This window comes from Geotrypetes seraphini, chromosome 3, assembly GCF_902459505.1.
Source record: "Geotrypetes seraphini chromosome 3, aGeoSer1.1, whole genome shotgun sequence".
NCBI classification, from domain to species: Eukaryota; Metazoa; Chordata; class Amphibia; order Gymnophiona; family Dermophiidae; genus Geotrypetes; species Geotrypetes seraphini.
In genome coordinates this window covers 135081239-135104408 of record NC_047086.1, presented here as the reverse complement: position 1 = coordinate 135104408, position 23170 = coordinate 135081239, and the positions used below count along the sequence as shown (strand labels likewise).

The 23170-nt window shown below is 42.2% G+C and overlaps 1 protein-coding gene across 5 annotated transcripts in view; it reads right to left on the bottom strand.

Annotated features, from left to right (window-relative positions):
• Window positions 1-23170, bottom strand: part of SLC5A6 (solute carrier family 5 member 6) — a 268897-nt gene that overhangs the window by 90796 nt on the left and 154931 nt on the right. For all 5 annotated transcript variants that reach the window (XM_033936346.1, XM_033936350.1, XM_033936349.1 and 2 more), the window contains 3 exons: window positions 19676-19762; window positions 9080-9261; window positions 8016-8119 (listed from right to left, as the gene is read on the bottom strand). In XM_033936346.1, coding sequence (XP_033792237.1) covers window positions 8016-8119; window positions 9080-9261; window positions 19676-19762 — 373 coding nt within the window. The remainder of the gene's footprint in view (window positions 1-8015; window positions 8120-9079; window positions 9262-19675; window positions 19763-23170) is intronic.

The window sequence follows — 23170 nt, the reverse complement described above, 5'->3', positions numbered from 1 at the left end:
CCAAAGAGTACTACATGGCACTAATCTATCCAAACTGAAAAAATCAAATTTGGAGTACCATAGGAGGCCCTAATATCCCCTCTTCTTTTCAATCTCTACATCAATCAAACCAGTACTTGACATAACCCAAAAATACCAAATCAAAATCCACTCCTTCGCTGATGATATTCAACTATACCTACCAATAGGAGCAATCGCGACAACCAGACCACAACCCTGCACAACTGCTTATCTGAAATTAAACATTGGATGACCTCGAACAAACTTCAACTGAACACCTCTAAGACTGAACTACTATGGATTAGGAAAGAAAAATGTTCTTACACCTTCCCTAACCTGAGAATCAACTACCTTGATGGCAAAAGACAAAGTACGGAGCCTAGGAATTACTCTTGACTCAAACTATCACTCTCCAAACACATCTCACAAGTAGTCTCTTCATCCTTCTACTACCTCTGCCAGCTTCAAAAGATAAGAAACTACTTCACGGAACAAGACTTCACCCAACTACTCTATGCCCTTTGTCCTCAAACGCCTGGATTACTGCAATGCTTTACTCAACAGTCTTAAGCAAAAAACAATGACTACAGCAAGTTCAAAATGCAACAATAAGACTACTGAAAAACCTACAAGCCCATGATCCAGTCTCTCCAACACCGATATCGACCCGCTGGCTACCCGTAACCAAATGCTGCATTTTCAAAAGCCTAGTGTTGGCATATAAATCCCTCTACAACATGACACCCAAATACTTCTCAAACAAACTTCCTCTCTATACCCCAAAGAGAAAGCTACACTCCTTATATACACCATCAAGACACTCCTTCCAACTCCAGACAGCCTGAAAACAATCCTATTCCTAGTTCTTACCAAACCTCTGGAACAGCCTACCTCCTCATATCAGAGCCCTTAAAGGACTTAACTTTAGAAAAGCTGCAAAAACCTACCTTTTTGCCTAGACACTCCCTCAACCCTCCACCAGCATCAGTTAAGTAATCCTATATGAAGATATATTGCAACACACTGTATATAAACCCTATAAATAATACTGTGAAGGTAAACTGTAACCTGTTCTGAGCTCTTTGGCGAGGATGGGATATTAATCTAAATAAATAAATAAATATGCATGGACAAGTCATTGGTGAGGCTCTACTTGGAATATTGTGCACAGTTCTGGAGGTCATATCTTGCTAAGGATGTAAGAAGACTTGAAGTGGTCCAGAGGAAGGCACCTTAAATGATATCAGGATTGCGCCATGAGAAGTATACCCTAGAGCAGTGTGTCACAACCTTTTTCCAAAGTGGCACACTAAACTTGGGGACGCGTCTACAGGACCTCTGAGCAAATGTGGATGTCGACCGATGACATCACACAGGTGTGTGATGTCATCACGTTGATGTCCATACATGCTTAGAAGCCTTAACAAGGGAAGATGGGGAGAAAAGCAAGTGATTACATAATAGAAGCGATGGATGGTAGCATCAAAAAAGATATGCCAAGTCTAACTGAGTGCAATCAAATTTCCACACATGAGGTTTCACAACAACACCCTCATTTACAATCAATAGCAGAACATCTGCAACCAGAGGATTCAAAGGCCAAGATCCTACTCTTACTAGCAAGAGATGTACCAGCCCTGGTCAGAGTTCTTGGATCAACAGCAGATCCAGCTGATGCTCCATATGCCTACAGACTCACTCTGGGATGGGTGATGGTAGGTGACATCTGTCTTAACAGGCTAAGGAGTCCAAATGTAGATGTGTACAAGATGTATATCCTGGCCAATGGACACACTACCTTGTTCAAGCCTTATCAGAACCATCTGCAAGTAAAAGAGGTTTACAGCTGGAAAGAACCTGGCTCAATCATATATCAGAACATCATCATATTTAGAAGACCATCTGGGAGATACAGTATTCCAAGTCACCAAGAGTGATGACAGTCAAGGATAGAGAATTCCTAAAAATCATGAACCACAAATTCTCCGGAGATGAGTCCAATAGTTGGGTAGCTCCCCTACTCTTTCGGACACTCAGAACATGATTTCCCAACAAAAGGAAGCAAGCTCTATCTCGACTCACTTCACTGCAGAAGACTCTATGAAAAAAACCAGAGATAAAACAGCACTTCATAATATTCATGCAGAACATGCTGGATAATGACCATGCAGAACCAGTTCCACCACTGAAAGATAACGAAGAATGCTGGTATTTACCTATCTTCGGCAAGCATCACCCACAAAAGCCAGGACAGATCAGGATTGTGTTTGACTCCAGTACTCAATTCCAAGGAGTCATGCTCAAGAATGTGCTGCTTTCTGGGTCTGACGTAGCTTACTAGAAGTCCTGATTCACTTCAGAAAAGAACCTATCACCAAAACATCAGATATCCAGCAAATGTTCTTCTTTCTGGTGCATCCAGACTACAGAAACTACTTAAGATTCCTGTGGAATCGCAACCAGGACCTCAATCAAGAGATTGTGGAATACAGAATGAAAGTTCATGTCTTTGGCAATAGTCCATCACCTGCAGCGGCAACATATGGGCTTAGAAGAGCATCCCAAGAAGGAGAAAAAGAATATGGCACAGATGCCAGACACTTTATTGAAAAAAGACTTTTACATAGATGATGACTTGAAGTCCTTGCCTATGGCTGGAGAGGCAATTGATTTGCTAAAAAGAGAATAAGCAATGTTGGCAGAGGACAATCATAGACTTTATAAAATTGCCTCTAACAGTTCAGAAGTAATGGCAGCATTTCCTGTAGAGAATCATACCAAGGATTTAAAAGATCTAGATCTAAGAGAAGACACCCCAAATGGTCTGCATTGAGACGTTTCAAGTGTCCATCCAAGAAAAACTATACGCATACAGAGGTGTTAATAGTCTGTACAACCCACTGGGGTTCATGGCTCCAATAACCATTCAAGGGAGATCCCTATCAAGAAAGCTTTCTCAAAGTACTAAATCAGTGGGATGTTCCATTGCCACCAGAAATGTGACAAGAGTGGGAGAAATGGAAAGATTCTCTAAAGAATCTTGAACAACTGCATATCCCACACACTTATGTTCCTGAAGCACTCAGTACTACCTGTTACAGAGAAATCTGCATCTTCTCGGTTGTTTCTGAAAAAGCCATAGCAGCAGTGGCTTTCTTGAAAGCTACAGATTCAGATGGAGTATCCCAAGAAGGATTGCTACAACACTATATGCAAAACAATTTAGGGGATTTTCTTTTATTTTGTAAATTACTTTTGTCATTTCTGCCCACTGGTGTCAGACCACCACCTAAAACAGAATGGTGACCCGTCAAATGCGCACAGGACATTGGCGCACTGACAATTCTGTCAAATGCACACAGGACATTGGCGTGCCAACAATTCCGCCCCAACATTTGCGTGCAAGACAAATGCGCACTGTCCCCTATGCCTTACCATTTGCGCTCTCAGGGAGGATTTGGGGGGAATCTCCACATACACACTCGTGCTCCCACTGAGGGTGGGTGTGTGTGGGGGTGAAACACTCCCCCCAACTACACTTAAAACTCACGCTCTCCTCCCGAAGCCTTCCCGTTTCTGCTCTTCCGCTCTGAGAGGGGTGGGAATGGGGGGGAACCTCTCCCCACTACAATTCCGCTCTCTTTCAGGGGGATGCCGAAATGCTCGATTGCCGCAAACCCACCCACTACACTTACAATTATGCCCCCCAAAATCCCACTCTATTCATGCGCACACTTGTTGCTGCGCACATTTGATGGAGCAGAATTGTCGGCGCGACAATGTCCTGCGTGCTACTGTCAGTGTACCAAGCAGAATAGGCCCTGATATGCCTATAAGGGTATTTCCCCATTCAGAAACAGGAACATCTGCATTTAAAATAGACAATGACATGGGGACAAACTTTGTCTCCATCCCTGCGAGCTCTGTCCATATCCCCACCCCATTCCTGCACCATCCCATGTGAGCTTAGTCCCCATTCCCACCCTGTCCTCGTGAGCGCAGTCCTCGTCCCATCCCTGCAAACTGTCAGATCCCATCCACACAAGCCTTGAATAATTATGATTTTATATTGAAATCATTTTATTAAAGTATAAAAGGAAACAATATTCTGTAGTACAATTGTCATTTTATAAATCACAAATATTAAAGAACAAGGATCAACAAAACTCCTCTCTCCCCTCACAGATATCCCCTCCACTGTCAAGAAAACTGAACAAGCTAAATTAATACAGAATGCTACATAGAAAAAACATACTAACAGAATACTTCAATCACACATGGCAGGAATAGTGTTAGGGGAGTGAAAACAGGGCAACAGCCCTCTGGCCAGAGAGCCCTAAACCTGCTGGAAGCTAAAGCCCTGGTAGTAGACTTTGTGGTCTCCAGTTATGTCTAACACCAGCTCTGGCAGGATACATATTTAAAATATGATATATTCTAATTACAATAAAATTATTTTTTCTTCCTTTTGTTGTCTGGTTATTTTATTCTTCAAATCACATTGGTTTCAGGCTCTGGTTTCCATCTGCCTTCTCTTAACTCACTCGCCAGGATCTCCTGATCATTTGACATTTTTTTTCCCCATGCTCACGATCCATCTTCCATCTCTGTGCATGTATTTTCCCCATTTTTAGCATCTCACAGAGGTGTTAATAGTCTGTACAACCCACTGGGGTTCATGGCTCCAGTAACCATTCAAGGGAGATCCCTATCAAGAAAGCTTTCTCAAAGTACTAAATCAGTGGGATGTTCCATTGCCACCAGAAATGTGACAAGAGTGGGAGAAATGGAAAGATTCTCTAAAGAATCTTGAACAACTGCATATCCCACACACTTATGTTCCTGAAGCACTCAGTACTCTGTCTCCTATACTTTTCCTTTCTAGTATTTTCCCTGTGCCCATCTCCCTGCCTTCATTATCATCATCATTCTATGTCCCTATCCCCTCCCCCTGTGTCCAGTATCACTCCTCTGTCTCTCTATGCCCCCTTAAGTCCAGCATCTCCCTTCTGCATGCCTATTCTCCCCTATATCTAGCCACCTTCCCTCTGTGTACCTAGCTGCCTTGCCTCACAGCTTTTGTGAAGGAGGACAGAGGAAAAGGCAGTTTGGTCATCTGCTGATTGAAGCACAGCAAGAGCAGCAAGCTTATCTCAGAGCAAGCTGCCGTGGCCATTCTAAGCTGCTGCAGTTATAATTGACAGATGTTGTAGCCTATGATTAGACCCCTGAACAAGCCGACAGCAAGGCGAAACGGGTCCCATTGGGCACAATGAGTTAAATCTGTCTACAACGGAAGGCATTATAAAATAAGGGCCGGTTCCAGTCATAATATTAGCACTGTAGCACTTTATTTAAGTTTACTGCACAAAGCATTAGCACTTTTTCATAAAACATAAAGCTCAATGAAAGATATCCCTTGCCTGCATAAGCTGTTAGGAAAATTGAGTATGTTTTAACAGCGAAGGTATCTGAGAGCTCTTTTGTAAAGAAAAATATATACATATCGTAGATATTTTGTATACAAGTCCTGAATATACTGTTGCTCTCCTTGGCAGCCAACAATCAGCTGTTTTGCTGCACTGCCATGGAACTAAAGTCACCCTGCCTCTTTTGGCCTGAATTGGGCCCTTCCAATTCCACTGGTCCAACTGGCTTCAGCTGCTCTTCCCTGGAGACACAAGGACCAGAGGGCAAAAGCCCTCACAGCCACTCTCAGATGCCTCCTGCATTGGAACCCCACACCCCAGTTCAGGCCCTGACACAGCCAGATTCCAATGCCACGGACACCCCAGGTGGACTAAAACTTAAAAAAAAAGATTCTGGTTACAAATAGCAGCAGAGCACCCCCTGCTAAACCATGAAGAATCTTCAGAGGCTTGTTCCTGCCGAATCTCTTCTAGTTTCACAAAACAGCAAATGCATAGATAGCAAACCTTAAGGAGGGCAACAAATTTGCCACCCCTCTAATTCTTATCAAAATTCCCCACTCCTGACCCCCCTCCTTTCAAAAAGTAACCCCCTTGAGCCCTCTGATGAGTAAATGGGGGAAAGAAGAGAGAATAGGAGTGATTTCTGGGCAGTCCTGCCCCAGCAGCTTCATTAAAAATGACCATCTCAGCACAACACCCTTGTGTTATCTTCCAATGTGTAATACAGTTTGCAAGGTTTAGCATATGCTTTATAATTAATTTTAATAATAATGAGCTACTTTGCATCCTTCACATTTCATTATTATATGTTGGGCATAGCAGTAAAAAAAATCCCACCTTAATCTGTGCTGTTGTCATTAACACTAATTAGTAAGTAGAGTCCTTAGCTTTATATATATTGAGCTTGAGTCAGCAGAGGTTGTTTCAGGAGCTAATGAACCAAATACCTAGGGACTAGACAGATGGACAGATATAGGGTTACCATATGGCTCCAGAAAAAGAAGGACGGATTGTCAGGTGTACTGATGCAGATCTTGGTGTTATCATATCAACTGCCATTTGAAGAGACGGCTGAGGGGAGATATGATTGAAGCCTACAAAATCCTGAGTGGATTAGAATGGGTACAAGTGGATCGATTTTTCGCTTCGTCAAAAATTACAGAGACTAGGGGACACTCGATGAAGTTACACGGAAATAGTTTTTAAAACCAATAGAGGGAAATTTTTTTTCAATCAGAGAATAGTTAAGCTCTGGAACGCGTTGCCAGAGGATGTGGTAAGAGCGGATAACATAGCTGGTTTTAAGAAAGGTTTGGATACGTTCCTGGAGGAAAAGTCCATAGTCTGTTATTGAGAAAGACAAGGGGGAAGCCACTACTTGCCCTGTATTGGCAGCATGGAATATTGGGTTTTGGCCAGGAACTAGTGACCTGGATTGGCCACCGTGAGAACGGGCTACTGGGCTTGATGCATCATTGGTCTGACCCAGTAAGGCTATTCTTATGTTCTTATGAAAAAGACCTGTATTGGCAGCATGGAATATTGGGTTTTGGCCAGGAACTAGTGACCTGGAATGGCCACCGTGAGAACGGGTTACTGGGCTTGATGGATCATTGGTAAGGCTATTCTTATGCTCTTATGAAAAAGAACTGATGAGGTCAAGCAGAAAAAAAATGATCAGAACGTATTCTCAGATTATTCCTGCTCTCTATATATTGTAAATAATTAAGTTTTGGCTTCTAACAAGAAAGCAGTAATACATCATTTTATTTGAACTAAAAAAACCTTTTTGAAACTAAGCAAAAAAAGTATTTATAAACCTTGTTACCATAATAGTCAGTTGCCAAGCAAAAGTAAAATTAATTTTAGTCATATGATCCTGCTTAGTCAGTACATGATGCCAGTGGCATAGATATGGGTGGGCCTGGGTAGGCACAGGCCCACCCTGTCTGGTTCCTCAACACACTTCTGGGATTGGACACTTGGTCCCCCCTCGTTTCTTCTCTTTCTTCCCCGGAGCTGTCAATTGGCCAGCAACTCCCTATCTACCTCACCATATTCACAAGTGGCAGCAGGAATGCAAATCTGCTGTCTATGCTGATCTCTGTAGGCTTCCCTCCCTCTGCCACAGTCTGCCTTTGCCAATGGCACTTCCTGTCTCCTCTGACAGGATGCAGCAATGGGAAGCATGCAGAGATCAGTGCAGGCAGAAGATGTGATTCCCTGTTGCTGCCCACAAAAATAGTGAGACACTGGGGAAAAAGAGTGGCTGGGTCACAGGCAGAGGCAAATACCGGATCTAGGAGTGGAGGAGAGGAAGAGAGATGCAGGACAGTTTGGAAAATCCACCCATAATAACCAGTCTGGCTACACTAGGTACTTGTGACCTGAGTTAGCCACTGTTGGAACCAGGATACTGGGCTTGATGGACCTTTGGTCTGTCCCAGTATGGCAATTCTTATGACGCCACTGCATGGTGCCCTGAATATAATACTTTATGCATGCTGTTGCTTATCTTTCATTATTTAGACAGCAGATAAGATTATTCACATGCACATCTTCATTCCATATTCCGTTGGATACCTGTCAAACAACTCACAATGAGCCCCACGATGATCACAGTTGTAGAGTTGTGAGCACTATACCACATGTAAGACAATGAATAGAACTTCTTCAGTCCTGTTACGCTGAAGAGAAAAAAGGAAACAATTAAACCAGACTCATGAAACAGAAAACTGCAAATCACAGCACAGAACACTACAAAGGTCAATTAACAAGGCTGGAGTCTGAGCCACCTGTACAGAAGGAGGGATAGCACTATGAGTCAGTTCAGGCAGAAAATTTATAGAAATGAAACCAGTTATTAATACAGGATCTTTGCAGGACCGGGATGGGAGCCACATCACTACAATATAAGGTGCAGATAAAAAGGAAATAAAGATGGATAAAAGCAAAAGCTTATTGCTTGTTTTTATCAATATACAGTCAAACCTCGGTTTACGAGTGCACCGGTTTGCGAGTGTTTTGCAAGACGAGCAAAACATTCACAAAATCGGCGCTTCGGAAACCGAGTTTGACTCGGTTTACGAGCGCCACCCCCCCCCCCCCCGCGCGATCCGACATCCCCCCCCCCCCCGCTCGCGTCCCCCCTCCCCGTGATCCTACATCCCCCCTCCCCCTCGAGCACCGCAATGACATCGCTTACCCCGATTGGGCACCGGCACCAGCACCAATGCACAGGAGGTGCCGGTGCCCAAAAATACTCCCTCTTCTGGCCTGGCCTGGGCTGGGCTGGGCGGTACGACGGAGATCCTCCCTCTTCCCTGTGCTGGGCTGGACTGGGCTTTGAGTATCTGCGCATGCTCAAGGATTTCTAATTCTCCCGGTCGCTGAGAATCTCGGTAAATGCGCCGATGCTCATAAAATTCCTATGAGTGTTGAAGCTTTTACTTCGCTGGGCTGTGGGCCGTGGTAGAAAACCTCTACTTTGGCTATGTAAAAGGAAACCTAAATGTATTTCATATCAAGTCACAAATATGAAATGTCAAGTGTCTCATGCTTCTCTCCTCCATCAAACATCCTGGTAGATAATGTTAACAAACATTGCCATTCCATTCCTGATTTCTTTTCCCAAGTCCCAATCTCACCTTGTTTTGGTAGATGCAGAGGTTAACAAGGTTGTCATGATGGCTGTCGTCAGGTTTCCAGTGTCTGGTATTTTGGTAGTGTTTGCCAACAGAGATTGTGCAGTCTTTGTATTAGTCACAAAACTCCCAATTCCTATCCAGAATGCCATGATCAGACCAGTTACCAATCCAGTAATTGCTCCCTGAGGACAAAGGACCACAGCGGTCACAGATATGATATGGAAACCGGTGCCAAAATATAAAACCTCTCTATTAACTTTACTAACACAGACAACAAAATTAAAGGGCAGTAGGTGGCAGCTGCCATATATTCAACATATATTCAAAAGGCTTCTATAGCTTTTCAGCATTACAGAAATGATAAATAATAGTACCAGTAGTTAATTCAAAATATTACAGTTAAACTACTTTATCATGCTGGCAAATATGATCATGTGACTCCACTTTTGTGATGGTATGAAATAATTGATATATTTAGATATGATGAAGGAATGATTATTGCATAGAGGGGTGGGTTACATTGTTATGAGGTTTGATTGATTGTGTTATTGTACATTGATGCTTTAGTTTTATAAACCACTCTAGTACCTTGGTTTTGAGCAGTATATAAAGTATTAAAATTAAATCAAATAAACTTCCTGAAAGGAAGGAACCACCAATCGGTGCTGTTGTGCAGAGTGTAAAGAACACCAGGGAACGTAGGGAAGCAAATGACAGAATAAAAATTGAGGAGAACCTACAAAACTAATTTTATGTTTATTAAAAGATTTATATACCGTTCCTCAGAAACCACTGGGCCATTTATAAAATTGGCCTTATTCCACCCTACCCACATTTATGGTGGAGAGTGTGAGCCCACCAAAACCCTACTATACTCTCATATAGGTGTCACCTGTAGCCATTAGGACTACTGGGGTCACCTATATGAAAGGTAGGTCTAGTAGGTTTTGGGGGAGATTTGGAAGGCTCAGTATAAATTAGAAAGGGTATATGGTGAGAAGTACTTCTGGCACTCGTTATGTAAAATTCACAGCAGTGCCTTCTAAGGTGTCCCACTGCTCTGTTGGCATGTCTGTGTGGCCAGTCCATCACAATGATGGCCACTCCCACATCCAAATGGTCTGGATTTGGACATTTTCAACATTTTGTGTATTTGACATTCAGAGGATTCTGCTACACATTTTATGAATGAAGCTTACCCTGGCCATGATTGGCCATGAGACTTTGAGGTAGAATACCCGGACTGGCCTGCTTACAGCACTAAAGAATGCTGTGGTGCCATACTTTTACTTTCCATATGAAGGATGCAGAGGAAGAGCGCTTCAACTTGTGAGTACAAGAGTTTTACAGTTCTTGGATTTCTTTATACATCAAGTTATATTGTAGGTTGGAATGCTATGCAGGTGTTTCTGGCCTTGAGGAAGTGGCATGGATAGCCATAAAACGATTGTCAGCTGCACATAGCATTTGGCTGCACATAACTTTTCCTTCACTATTTTCTCATATGCTTAATACTGGGTGTTCCTTTGTTAGACAGTTTTCTTGTGGCAAAAGTTTTTTATGCCTATGATGTCAGTTTGGTAGAGAGTTTTTTCCTCACTATTGATACTGAGGCTTTTTCTTTTGCCTGAAAATTGTTTTGGCGCCAAGTTAGTTTATTAATAGCTAATGGGGAGTTTGTTTAGATTTTCAGTTATTTAATTCACCCCATTCCTCCTTCGGTTTTTTGTTTTGCTCACTGATTACTGCATTGCTGCGGTATATTTTAATTCCATGGTAGAAGCTGCATACTTGGCCATCGGTGCACAGTTCTTTTGCATGGTTTTCTGACTCGGCTCCTGAATGTCTCAAATTCAGTTGCAGATGCATGGTATCAGAAGGAAATAGAACATTTGTTCCAGAATGAGGGTGGATAGTGAAGTCTCCAGATAAAGTTAAAAGGTGTTAACAAACAAGAGGGAGAGCTAACATTGAGGGATAGAGATTGAGAAGGAATGGTAGACTGACTGGTGGTAGAATTTTTCTAAGGGCTCCTTTTATGAAGGCGCATTAGGGCCTTAATCCTTCATAAAAGGAGCCCTAAGTTTTTTGGGTGCATACTCATATAGGCAAACTTTAAAAATGCACATATAAATGCAGACCTTTTCCTAGTCCCATTCTCAGAAATGCCTCTGCTCATTTTTGAAAAAGTACACCAATGTGCAGGCTATATGCATTAAGTTCACTTGTACATTGAGTGCTCAATTTTATTTTTAAAAAAACATGTTGAGCTTAAAATACTGCATTACCCACACAAATGCTTTTTGAAATTACCCATTTAATCGCATTTAATTTATGCTGAATCCAACACAAAGTTCCCTAGAGGGATGAAGGTGAGGGGCGAAGGAGGGGATCTTGACTAGGGCAAAAAACAGAAGAAGAACAGCCAGATAGTTAAACTTCCAAACAAAGAATAAAGACCACATATTTTCAAAACAAACAAAATAAATGGGCTCCTATCGCTAGCAAGACTGATTCCATAACGGGTTTCTGTGACATTATAAGCACACAGAACAGAATTTAAAATGTTTACAAAGGTCACAGAAACCCAGAAATGAAACTCTCAGTCATCCTACTGCTGCTATCAACAGCAGACCATGGTTTAAATAATCTCAAACTGGATTTCCTGTGTAGCAATTATGTTAAAACATATATCGATACCTCTGCCAATGCAAACTCAGAACCTCACACAAACTTTTTCAAAATTGTGATAATCCACAGTAAGACTCTGTGCTTCAGAACATCTTCTTGCACATAACAAAAATGAAGATGTCAACGCAGAACATTCCAGTAGACTGCTGCTCAGTTACTGGACAGAAGCTAAGATACAGAAATAGAAACAGTCAAAATGACCTCCGCAATGCCAGCATTAATATCATACCAAGTACATTATCACTCACAATTGTGACATATTGTTCTATACTCACACAAACAGAATCCAGAAAACAATACAGAATGACCAGCCCTTGAGATATGGATAAAGTCTGTGAACTTCTAGAAAAGATCCTGGCAGCTAGAAACGCTGAAATCTGACACTGCTTGGGAAATGTTAAGATCCAATTTTAATATCAAATAATAAATAAACATAAAAAACAAACAATTTAGATGGGTCATGAAGAAGGGAATAATAAGGTTCAGAGGGGAACACTCAGATGTCGAGGTTAGGAGATGAACAAATTCCCCAATAAATGTATGTATGTGTGTGTATATGTATGTGTGTGTATATTTATATGTGCGTATATATAAATATATATATGTGTATATATATATATATGTATGTGTGTGTGTGTATACATATACACACACACACACACACACACACACGTGTTGGCGAATACAAGCAGGAGCAGCAATTTTAAGAAGTTGCACTTAGGAAAAAGAGCATCTTATTCTTCTTCAAATGTGCATGGGAAAGACTTTTTTAAAATCACTGGCCCCCCAACATTCATACAATCCCTCACATACAGATTTCCACTTCCAAACCATTCTAGATAACATCCTCAGCCCCCGTGCCAGGGCACATACCCTCCCTTGCATAGTATTGCAGTTTCTATGCCCCCCCCAACCCCGACATGCCTCCAACGCAGCATCAAAGTCCCCGACATCCTCTACAGTCACCCTCAGCACTTTCTGGGGTTCCTGACAGTGTAGGAGTAGCAGAAGCAATGCTCAATCATTTCTGCCTCATTTGATTCTAAATTCAAAACAGTAGCTTTGACCTCTAACAGTAGCTCCGTTTTTGGAATTATCAATCCTTCCTCAGGAACCCAATGTCTGAAGAGGCAACTGTTCCAATCCTGTGCATTTTAATGGTGGATAATTCCAAAAAGGACCTCTGTTGAACACTTATTTATCACAAGAGTATGTGTTTTTCAGATAAGTGGGATACATTTTTTGAAATTATTTCAATGTTCCCATTTTCAGCTCTATTTTTTTCGCGGCCACCCAGAGAGTCATAGAGTTGGCCAACGCCAACAACAGATCATACATGGCATCTGAGAGATAAGAAGAACCCATCTCAATTTTGGCTACTTCCTGTTCCACCAAGGACTAGTCATCAGACTCACAGTCAAGGACATGCTCAGACCATTGAAAACAAGCCCCCGAGTCATCAGACCACCATACATCACCGCCTGGACTACTAGGGCAGTGACATCAAAAGAAAAGACTCCAACCTATGCTCCTCCGAGTCTCTCAAAGATGAGCTGCCCTCAACTGGCACTGTATGCCGTTTCGCAATGGCCGAAATCACCACGTCCACTTCAAGGTATCTCTATCCCCCTCATGGGATGGGATACAGGCAAGCCATAGAGCACACAAAATGAAAGGGTGACTCTGGCGCCTTCCACTGTGCAAGCACAATATCCTAAATATCCTGGTGCATAGGAAAAGAGCGGGAGGCTGAGCAGATCCCCCGAAGGAGGGGGTCCACCACACGTAGTCCTCGAAGCACAACACCAAGAAACCTGAAGAATAAGCTCCAGGAGCTCTTCTCGCTGAAAAATAAATAAAAATGGTTCTCATTTTTACATTTTGATTTGTTTTATTTTTTGAATGTTACACTGAATCTTTCTTAATAAAGATTAGTTTTACACCTTGTACATCATGTCTGCAGTTTTTTCTTTTGTTTTGGTCTACCCTTTACTACGCCACATGGGTTTTTAATCTAATGAAAGAAAGCTCTAATCTAAGTGTGCCACAGGAAAGTTATTGCAGAGACTGGGACTCAAGAAATGAAAAGCTGTGGTCCTGTTTGATTCATGATTGGCAAACTTAGGTGCATGAATAACTAACTGGTGAGAGTCTAGTGAGTGAAGAGAATGGGAAGGGGTATAAGAGATTATCAGAGATGAAAGATAAGGTGGTGTTCTGATATGCAGAACTTTGTGTATGAGGAGAAGAATCTTGAATTGAGCCCTTGATTTAATAGGGAGAAGAAGATAATGTGTTCTGAATTTTTTAGCTTTGAAGAGTAGACGGTCTGCTGTATTCCAGAGGGCTTGTAGGCAACATAGCTGAGAATGGGGGAGACTATTGTAAACTATACTGCAGTAACAAGACGGGATATTATAAAACCATGGATAAAATTGTGAAGAGCATGACAATTTACGTACTGTCTAATGGACTGAAGATGATGTAACCAGAAGAATCCCAATCTTAATACTTGAGAGATTTGTCCTTTGAACGAAAGAGTGCTATCTATAATTACTCTACAGTAGAAGAATAAGTCAACTGGTTATATATGGATGTTAAATATGTAAGGTACTGATTACCTGCGAAGGGCAATTCTATTAACCAGGGACCCTAATTTGTGCATGCCTTGTGTGTGTAAATACCAAGAAGCATATGCACACATAAGTGCCCTAAGTGCCATTCTATAAGAATATATAGTACAAGTGCTTTGGTGTTCAGTTACAAGAGGGTGTACACATGGGTGGAATATGAGTGAGCTCCCAGTTACACATATAAGGGACAGAATACTGTAAATTGCACATATATGCTGGAAGCGAAAACGGGAAATTGACAGGGTTGATGGTGAGCCTTGAAGAGGAATACAGGCAGATGGATAGGCTTAAGAGCGATAAATCCCCAGGATCGGATGGCATCCATCCGAGGGTCATCAAGGAACTGAAAGAGACCATAGCTGAACTACTTCAACTAATAGCCAATCTGTCGATCAAAACGGGAAAGATTCCGGAGGACTGGAAGGTGGCGAATGTTACGCCGATCTTCAAAAAAGGTTCGAGGGGAGATCCGGGAAATTACAGACCGGCGAATCTGACCTCAGTATCGGGAAAGATAGTAGAGGTGCTGATAAAGGACCGCATCATTGATCACCTTGACGGACACAGTCTGATGAGGACCAGCCAGCACAGTTTCAGTAAAGGCAGATCTTGTTTGACGAACTTGCTGCACTTCTTTGAGGGAGTAAACAGGCAGATAGATAAGGGTGACCCAGTTGACACTGTATATCTGGACTTTCAGAAGGCATTTGACAAGGTTCCGCATGAATAACTACTTTGGAAAATTGCGAGCCATGGAATCGAGGGAGAAATACTCACGTGGATTAAAAACTGGCTGGAGCATAGGAAACAGAGAGTGGGGGTGCATGGGCAATACGCAGACTGGAAGAGCGTCACCAGTGGGGTGCCGCATGGCTTGGTGCTTGGATCCATACTCTTCAACATCTTTATAAACTATCTGGACATAGGTACGACGAGCGAGGTGATTCAATTTGCAGACGACACAAAGTTATTCAGAGTAGTGAAGACGTAGGGGGATTGCGAAGATCTACAATGTGACATAACCAGGCTCGAGGAATGGGCATCGATATGGCAGATGAGATTCAACGTGCATAAATGTAAAGTAATGCATGTCGGTAAGAAAAATCTCAGGCAAGAGTACAGGATGTCCGGGGCGGTACTTGGAGAGACCTCCCAGGAAAGGGACTCGGGAGTTCTGATCGACAAGTCAATGAAGCCGTCCATGCAATGTGCGGCGGCGGCAGCGGCAAAAAGGGCGAACAGAATGCTAGGAATGATTAAGAAGGGGATCACAAACAGGTCGGAGAAGGTTATCATGCTGCTGTACCGGGCCATGGTGCACCCTCACCTGGAGTACTGCATCCAGCACTGGTCGCCATACATGAAGGACACAGTAATACTCAAAAGGGTCCAGAGAAGAGCGACTAAGATGGTTAAGGGGTTGGAGGAGCTGCCGTAAAGTGATAGATTAAAGAAACTGGGCCTCTTCTCCCTCGAACAGAGGAGATTGAGAGGGGACATGATCAAAACATTCAAGATACTGAAGGGGATAGACTTAGTAGATAAGGACAGGTCAGGTCCTAAACACTGTACATACCACTTTTGTGGGTCAGTGAGGGAGATCGCACGCTGGCACCAGCTACCCTTCTTGAAGCCTGTGACTGGCTGGGATATAGAATGAAAAACAGCCGCGGCTAAATCGAAGCCCGCAGGCTGAGGCCGTGAAGTAGGCCTCGCCATGACACGAAGAAAATAACAAACGAAACTTAATATTTTTTTTTTAGAAAATGAAACAGGCAATAAACAAGGTGACCCTGTCAGGAAAAAACACGAGCCATGGTGAGAGAAGGCACGAGTAGAACTAAGTCTAGCGCAGAGCTTCGAAACAAGGACTTCTCGGCTCCGTGGAAAACTGAGAACCGAGGAGATGCGCGCCCTACATTGGGCGGAAAGGCACTTGCGCATGTACGGTGTGGCAGTCGTGAACTTTCTAAAAGTTTTACAAGCAAGTCTGTTTTCGAGGCTGTCCGCATAGGGGCTCCGTGGATGATGTCACCCACATCCACATGTGAGAATATGCTGGCTGCTTGTCCTGGGGTAATAAGTGGATTCAGCTCTCAAATGTGCATTTCCCTTTGAAAACTGACCAAAACATAGGCAGGGCTAGAAAAATCTCAAGCAAATCTAAAATTCAGTGTGTGATAGTCATCACTGGCAGGCACAGAAGAGCAATGCATCCAACAGAACCCTAGCCTGGATAAAATATCTACTAATAGCATAACCTAAGCAGGGACACTGTGGCTTTGGTTGGCTCTCCCCATTAAAGGAGAGGGACTGGAGGGATGCTCAGGAGTGCTCAGGGAAGATAAGGCCATAGCGAGGAGACTGAATGAATTCTTTGATTCAGTCTTTATGGAAAAGAGGTAACAGAACCGTTAATGTTTTTCAAGGGTGATGATGCAGAGGAATTAAAAGAAATCTTGGTGAATCTGAAAGATTTACTTAGCCAAATTGACAAGTTAAAAAGTGATAAATCACCTGGACTAGATTGTACAGTATACAGAGGACCTAAGAGAGGCAGGTGATCTGCAATGCTTCAGGGGTAGAACAAAGAAGACTAAACGGGTATATGGAGCAAAAAGAAATTTAATGGAACATATGCCTGATGTAGCTATGTTTCACCCAAGGACTGCATCAGAGGCAAAACTGCAAATAAAATCATAATAACTAAATCAAACCAACATTCATAACAATAAAATTATATAAATCATATATACTTAGGGCTCCTTTTACGAAGGCGCGTTAGGGCCTTAACACATGGAATAGTGCATGCTAAAATGCCGCATGCGTTAGCTGCTACCTCCTCCTCTTGAGCAGGTGGTAGTTTTTCAGATAGCGCGCGCTAATCCGGTGCGTGCGCTAAAAAAGCTAGCGCCCTTAGCTACATAAAATGTTTACATAAATGAGAATAAATAATATATAAAAACAAATAATTCATGAATAAGGAAATCAAACATATATAGAACCATGCATATAAAACAGGACCATACATAAAGGAAAGGTAAGCCAAATAAGTCAATTGTAAGCAAAGTGTGGGTAGGCAAACGTGTTAAAGAGCACAAGATGACCAGTGGACTAGCAAGGTGATAAGGTGAAAATGCAAGCTAAGTTATAAATTGTAGGTACTAAAAACACAGAGCACATACCCAGAGAGGAAAGACAGACAGCAAGCTTCTCTCTAGTGTAACAGCTTACCAAACAACCTAAAAAAATATATACACATGAATTGATAAGTGATGAAAATATGTTTAAATGAAATTTACCCTGGTTTTGAGACTTTTATTTTGCTGTTTGTTTGTTGGTAAAAGAGACAATTGTGCTTTTGGCATTTAACTTGTGCTTTATCTTTTTAGACTGCTGCTGAACATGTGTACCAGTGCGCATATGATTTTATTGTTATGAATGTTGGTTTGATTTAGTTATTATTATTTTATTTGCAGTTATTTGCAGTCCTCGGGCAAAACGTGGACACATCAGGTACATGTTACATTAAATTTCTTTTTGCTCCATATACTCATTTGGTCTGCTCCTTGTTCTACTCTCAGATGGTATTCGTCCCTAGGTACTAAAAGAACGCAAACATAAAATTACTGACCTGCTATTAGTAATCTGTAACCTATTGCTAAAATCATCTGTGGTACCCTAAGATTTGAGGGTGGCCAATGTTACACCGATTTTTAAAAAGGGTTTCAGGGGAGATCTGGGAAATTATAGCCTGACTTCACTGCTGGGCAAAATAGTGGAAACAATTATAAAAAAATAAAACTGTGGAACACATAGACAAAGATTGCTTAATGGGACAGAGTCAGTGTGTGTTCAGCCAAGGGAGATCTTGCCTCACAAATTTTCTTGACTTCTTTGAAGGTGTGGATAAAGATGAGCTGATTGATGTAGTCTATCTAGATTTTCAGAAAGCTTTTGACAAAGTTCCTCATGAGAAGTTCCCAAGAAAATTAGAGAATCATGGGATAGGAGGCAATGTTCAGTTGTGAATTAGAAATTGGTTATTGGATAGAAAACTGAGGGTGGTGTTAAATGGCCATTTTTTCTCAATGGAGGAGGGTAAATAGTGGAGTACTACAGTACTTGGTCCAATGCTATTTAACTTATTTATAAATGATCTGGAAATTGGAACAATGAGCGAGGTGATTAAATCTGCAGATGACACTAAACTGTTCAAAGTTGTTAAAACCCATGTAGATTGTGAAAAATTGCAGGCAGACCGTAGGAAATTAGAAGACTGGACATCCAAATGGCAGATGAAATTTAATGTGGACAAATGCAAAGTGATGCACATTGGGAAGAATAACTCAAATCATAGTTACCAGATGCTAGGGTCCACCTTGGGGGTCAGCACCCACGATAAAAATCTGGGTGTCATTGTAGACAATATGCTGAAACCTTCCGCTCAATGTGCGGTGATGGCCAAAAAAACAAACAGGATGCAAGGAATTATTTACTGTATTTTTCGCTCCATAAGACACACTTTTTTCCTACCCAAAAGTGGGTGGAAATCTTGGTGCGTCTTATGTAGCAAAGGTACAAAAAATTTACCCCCCCCTTCCCGTACCGTTTTTAAAACATCTCGCCCGCTGCACCTTTGTAAAAACACCCCACTCCCTGCATGTCCACTGCCACTGCATCTTTTTAAACCCCAACCCTAACCGCCGTGTTACCTTGTTACAAATAACCTGGTGGTCCAGCGTGATCCCTCCCTCACTAGCTGTCTCCTCCTATTTCCCAGCCAGCGGTGCTGAGGTCAGAAGAGCGTGGAGGTCAGGAGCAAAGCTTTCTGCGCTCCTGCTTGGGCCTGTGCTGCTTTCTGAATGGCTGCGATCAGTTCTCTGGATTTTTAAATAGTTTGTGGACAACCTTGATCAGACACTCAACAGCATGTTCTTGACTGCTGAGTCAGTTAAAGGTTCTTCTCTTCCATGCCTGTGCTAATATCCTTTGGGTTTCTGGCCAATGATTCTACCTACTTTCTCCAACTCATCTAGGAATCTACAAGCATAAATACTCTACAAAGAGTGCTTCCACCCTAAACCTTTGACTGGATAGGTGGATTATAATTGTGAGGGAATAAATATAGTTATTTTAATTTACATGCATTGCTTGCTAAATATGATGAGCTGATAGCATAAAACATTGAAAAGCATTTTCAGGAAGATTTGTAATGGATGCTTATTTCACAAAATTCACAGAATGTATTATTAAAGATCTTTCAACTTACAATAGAATTGGCAAATGGGAAGAACATTCCAAGACAGAAGAGACCAAGCAAGGGTCCACCCACCATCCCAAAAATACTGAGAGCTGCCTGCAAGAAAGAAAAAAACAACAACTATGGAACAGAGCAAGGACAAACACACCTCTGACTCTTCTTTTGTATCAGCTATGAGAAACACAGAGACCAGTAACAGTCCTGCAGCTCTCTCTCTCTCTCTTTGCTTTTATTACTATATTCATTAAGAAGTGGTAAAATGTCTACCTTCCATATCCAGAAGGTTCCTACATTTTTTTCTTTTAAAGGTCCAAATATTAAGACAAGAGGAGGCAGCCCGGCTACGTCCCGTGGTCTGCAGTGATCCCAGATATTCAATGCCAAGGCCATATCTGGCCACGGCATGGAATATCCAGGTCAAAGTTTGCCGCCATGGACTTAGCCAGCCAAGTCGATATTCATTGGCTGCCAGCTAAGGTCTAGGGACCAAAGATAGGTCTGCCTTGCCAGCTATGTCGCGCAACTGGATATTCAGCAGGAGATTGCTGATATTCAGCGGGAGATAGCTGGCTTAGCGGTACTTAGCCAGCCAGGAGCCGTTCCCGGCTAACTAAGTACCACTGAATATCAGCCAGAATGTCTTTAAGCATTACATTTTCAAGTCTTAGGACTGCCAAACTGTTTCTTTTTTGTTTCTGTTCAGTGCAGACTTTTCCTCTCATCCCTGTCATTTAGCCAATAGAAAGGCTCACTTCATAAAACAGATGAAAAGTACAGCTACATATCTAGAAAATTCTGATCATAGGATCTTTCAAAAAAAAAAAATAAAAAAAATCAAGACATCATAATCCCAAGTATTCTGTGAGAGAGTTATATCAACTGCTCATCGTAAGTGAAGATGAACATAAGCTCACTAGGGGCCAAGTGCTGAAAGGCTTTCCTCCTTTTGGGGGTACTTTTATTAACTTTTCTGTAAATAAAGCTCTGTTTTACGGGCATAAAAGGCCTCTTATAAACTACCAAAAACCAAAGGAGAGGAAGACACAATACTAAACAGTACATCACATACACTCACTGGGGCAAATTCTATAAACGGTGTCCCAATTGTAGGCAGCCTACTGCTGCCTAACCAGCCAATCATGTTTTAAAAAAACACATCCTGAGGCAGGCAGCCTACATTGTAGGTGTCTGGGAGCCTAGGAAGGAGCGTAGGTCCGCCTAGGGCTAGGTGTGGCTTCGCACGGAAGTCACCTTAGGTGGGCCTAGATGACCCTATGCGCCTCCCTAGGCCCACGGTAGGTGCCTGAAATGTAGGCCTTCTGTAAGAAAGAAAAAAATTCTCTGACCATAAAACCAGGTTGAATATAACTACTCATATGAGTCACTGAGAACAAATTATTTATATCAGGGGGTTACTAAACTCTGTAGCAGTATTCAAAAAGGTTACTTAGCTTTAGAGCAGTCTTTTAACATTCAAATCTACTGCTTCCTTGTAAATCTAAACTGTCAAGATTCTCCACTTAACTTGCAGCCACCTAATGGGCCGCCGCGTGTGTGGATCGCCGGACTAGATGGACCTCGGTCTGATCCGGTGAAGGCATTTCTTATCCCTGACTCCCCATGTCTAACCATTAAGCTATGTACATAGGCAGACTACTAGGGGAGAGTGTGGCACAATGGTTAAAATTGAAGCCTCAGCACTCTGAGGTTGTGGGTTCAGACCTACGCTGCTCCTTGTGACCCTGGGCAAGTCACTTAATCCCCCCATTGCCCCAGGTATATTAGATAGAGTGTGAGCCCCCTGGACAGACAGGGAAAAATGCTTGAGTACCTCAATAAATTTATGTAGCTGTTCTGAGCTCCCTTGGGAGAACGGTATAGAACACTGAATAAATAAATACTATTTTTGTCTAAGTTATTTCTCAAGTGTCTAGCCTCCTAATATCCTATATAGATGCCTGCATTGGAACAAGGTTTTATTACTATACATTCATCATGTCAAAGAGTCCCAGCACCACGATTGCCTTAGTTTCACTAGGACTTCTAACATGACACATATGTGTTTCCAAATCAGATACACCAAGACTTTCAATTTCAAGAAACAAAAATAAGACTGATTTTGTAAATTATTGTTCTAACAATGGTAGCAGCTTTCATTTTCTTTTTTTAATATACTTTCCTCTGTCCCAGCATGGGATCCATCAGCACTCCTACATAAGACATCACTCCCTAATAGAGGGGCATAATAAAAAATGTGCCTAAGTCTGAGGTTGGATGTTTTGTGCAAGATGTTCAACAAACCCAGCAGGAAATATGTCCATTTTCAAAGCTGTCAAACGTCTATCTTTTATTTTTGAAAATGAGCTAGGTATAAGTTTTGGTCCTTAGGACGTCTATATTTTTTGCCCATTTTCAAAAATAAAAACGTCCATGCAAAAAACGTACAAAAGCAAGTTTTGTAGACGTACCCACCAACTACCTTGTCTGATCGCAGCAGAAGGAATCCCTATCAGCTAAGCCAGTTTCAGGAATTCCTGGTGGCTCAGCTGTGGAGCCCTACTCCCCTCCCTCCGACATCTCCGATATCCCACTGACATCCCAGACCTCTCCCTGACCTCCTCCACACCCTGCTGACATCTCCCACATCCTCCTGACCTCCCCAATATCCTAACATCCTGGACCTCCCCCTGACATCCCTGATATCCCGCTGACATCCCCCCACATCCTCCTGACATCCCCGATATCCCGCTGACATCTCGTACCTCCCCCGATATGCCCTGATATCTTCGCCTCTCCACATCCCCCCAACATTCCTGGACTCCCCTCCCACATCCCTAGAATCTTCCCTCGTACCTTAGGAAGAGCAAATAGCAGGAGGGAAGCTTACTCCCTCCTGCCTACAAGGCCGCATGCTGCAAATGATGGGGCTCCTCCCTCCCAATGCATCTTGGGGCGCAGTGGGAGGGGCTGATGGCCCTGATTGTCTCTAAATGACAATTTTACTCTCAGGACACATAGCAACTTAGAAGTGTTGCTGCACATCCAGAAAGTTGTTTTTGATTATCAGCACTTGGAAGTTCCTACTATTAGGACGTCCAAGTGCTGATTTGGGCTGGGTTTTGAACATTTTAAAGTTTTGATTATGACTCCCTTACTATTTTTTTTTTCCAATTCTTTATTATTTTCAATACTTACAAACATTTTATATCCATATCTCACACTTAATAATCTTATAATATCCATTTCAGAATTATATCCCCCTCCCCCCTAAACAATCACAATATCCATACACAAAATATCTATAATCACCCCATATCAGTTATTCAAAATTCCATACCCTCACCTCCACCCACCCGGATGTGCATATTTAAAGGGAAAAACACTATTTAAACGTTACAATATTTTGCTAATGGCTCCCAAATCTCCTGAAAAGCACAGTTACTTACCGTAACAGGTGTTATCCAGGGACAGCAGGCAGATATTCTTGACTGATGGGTGACGGCA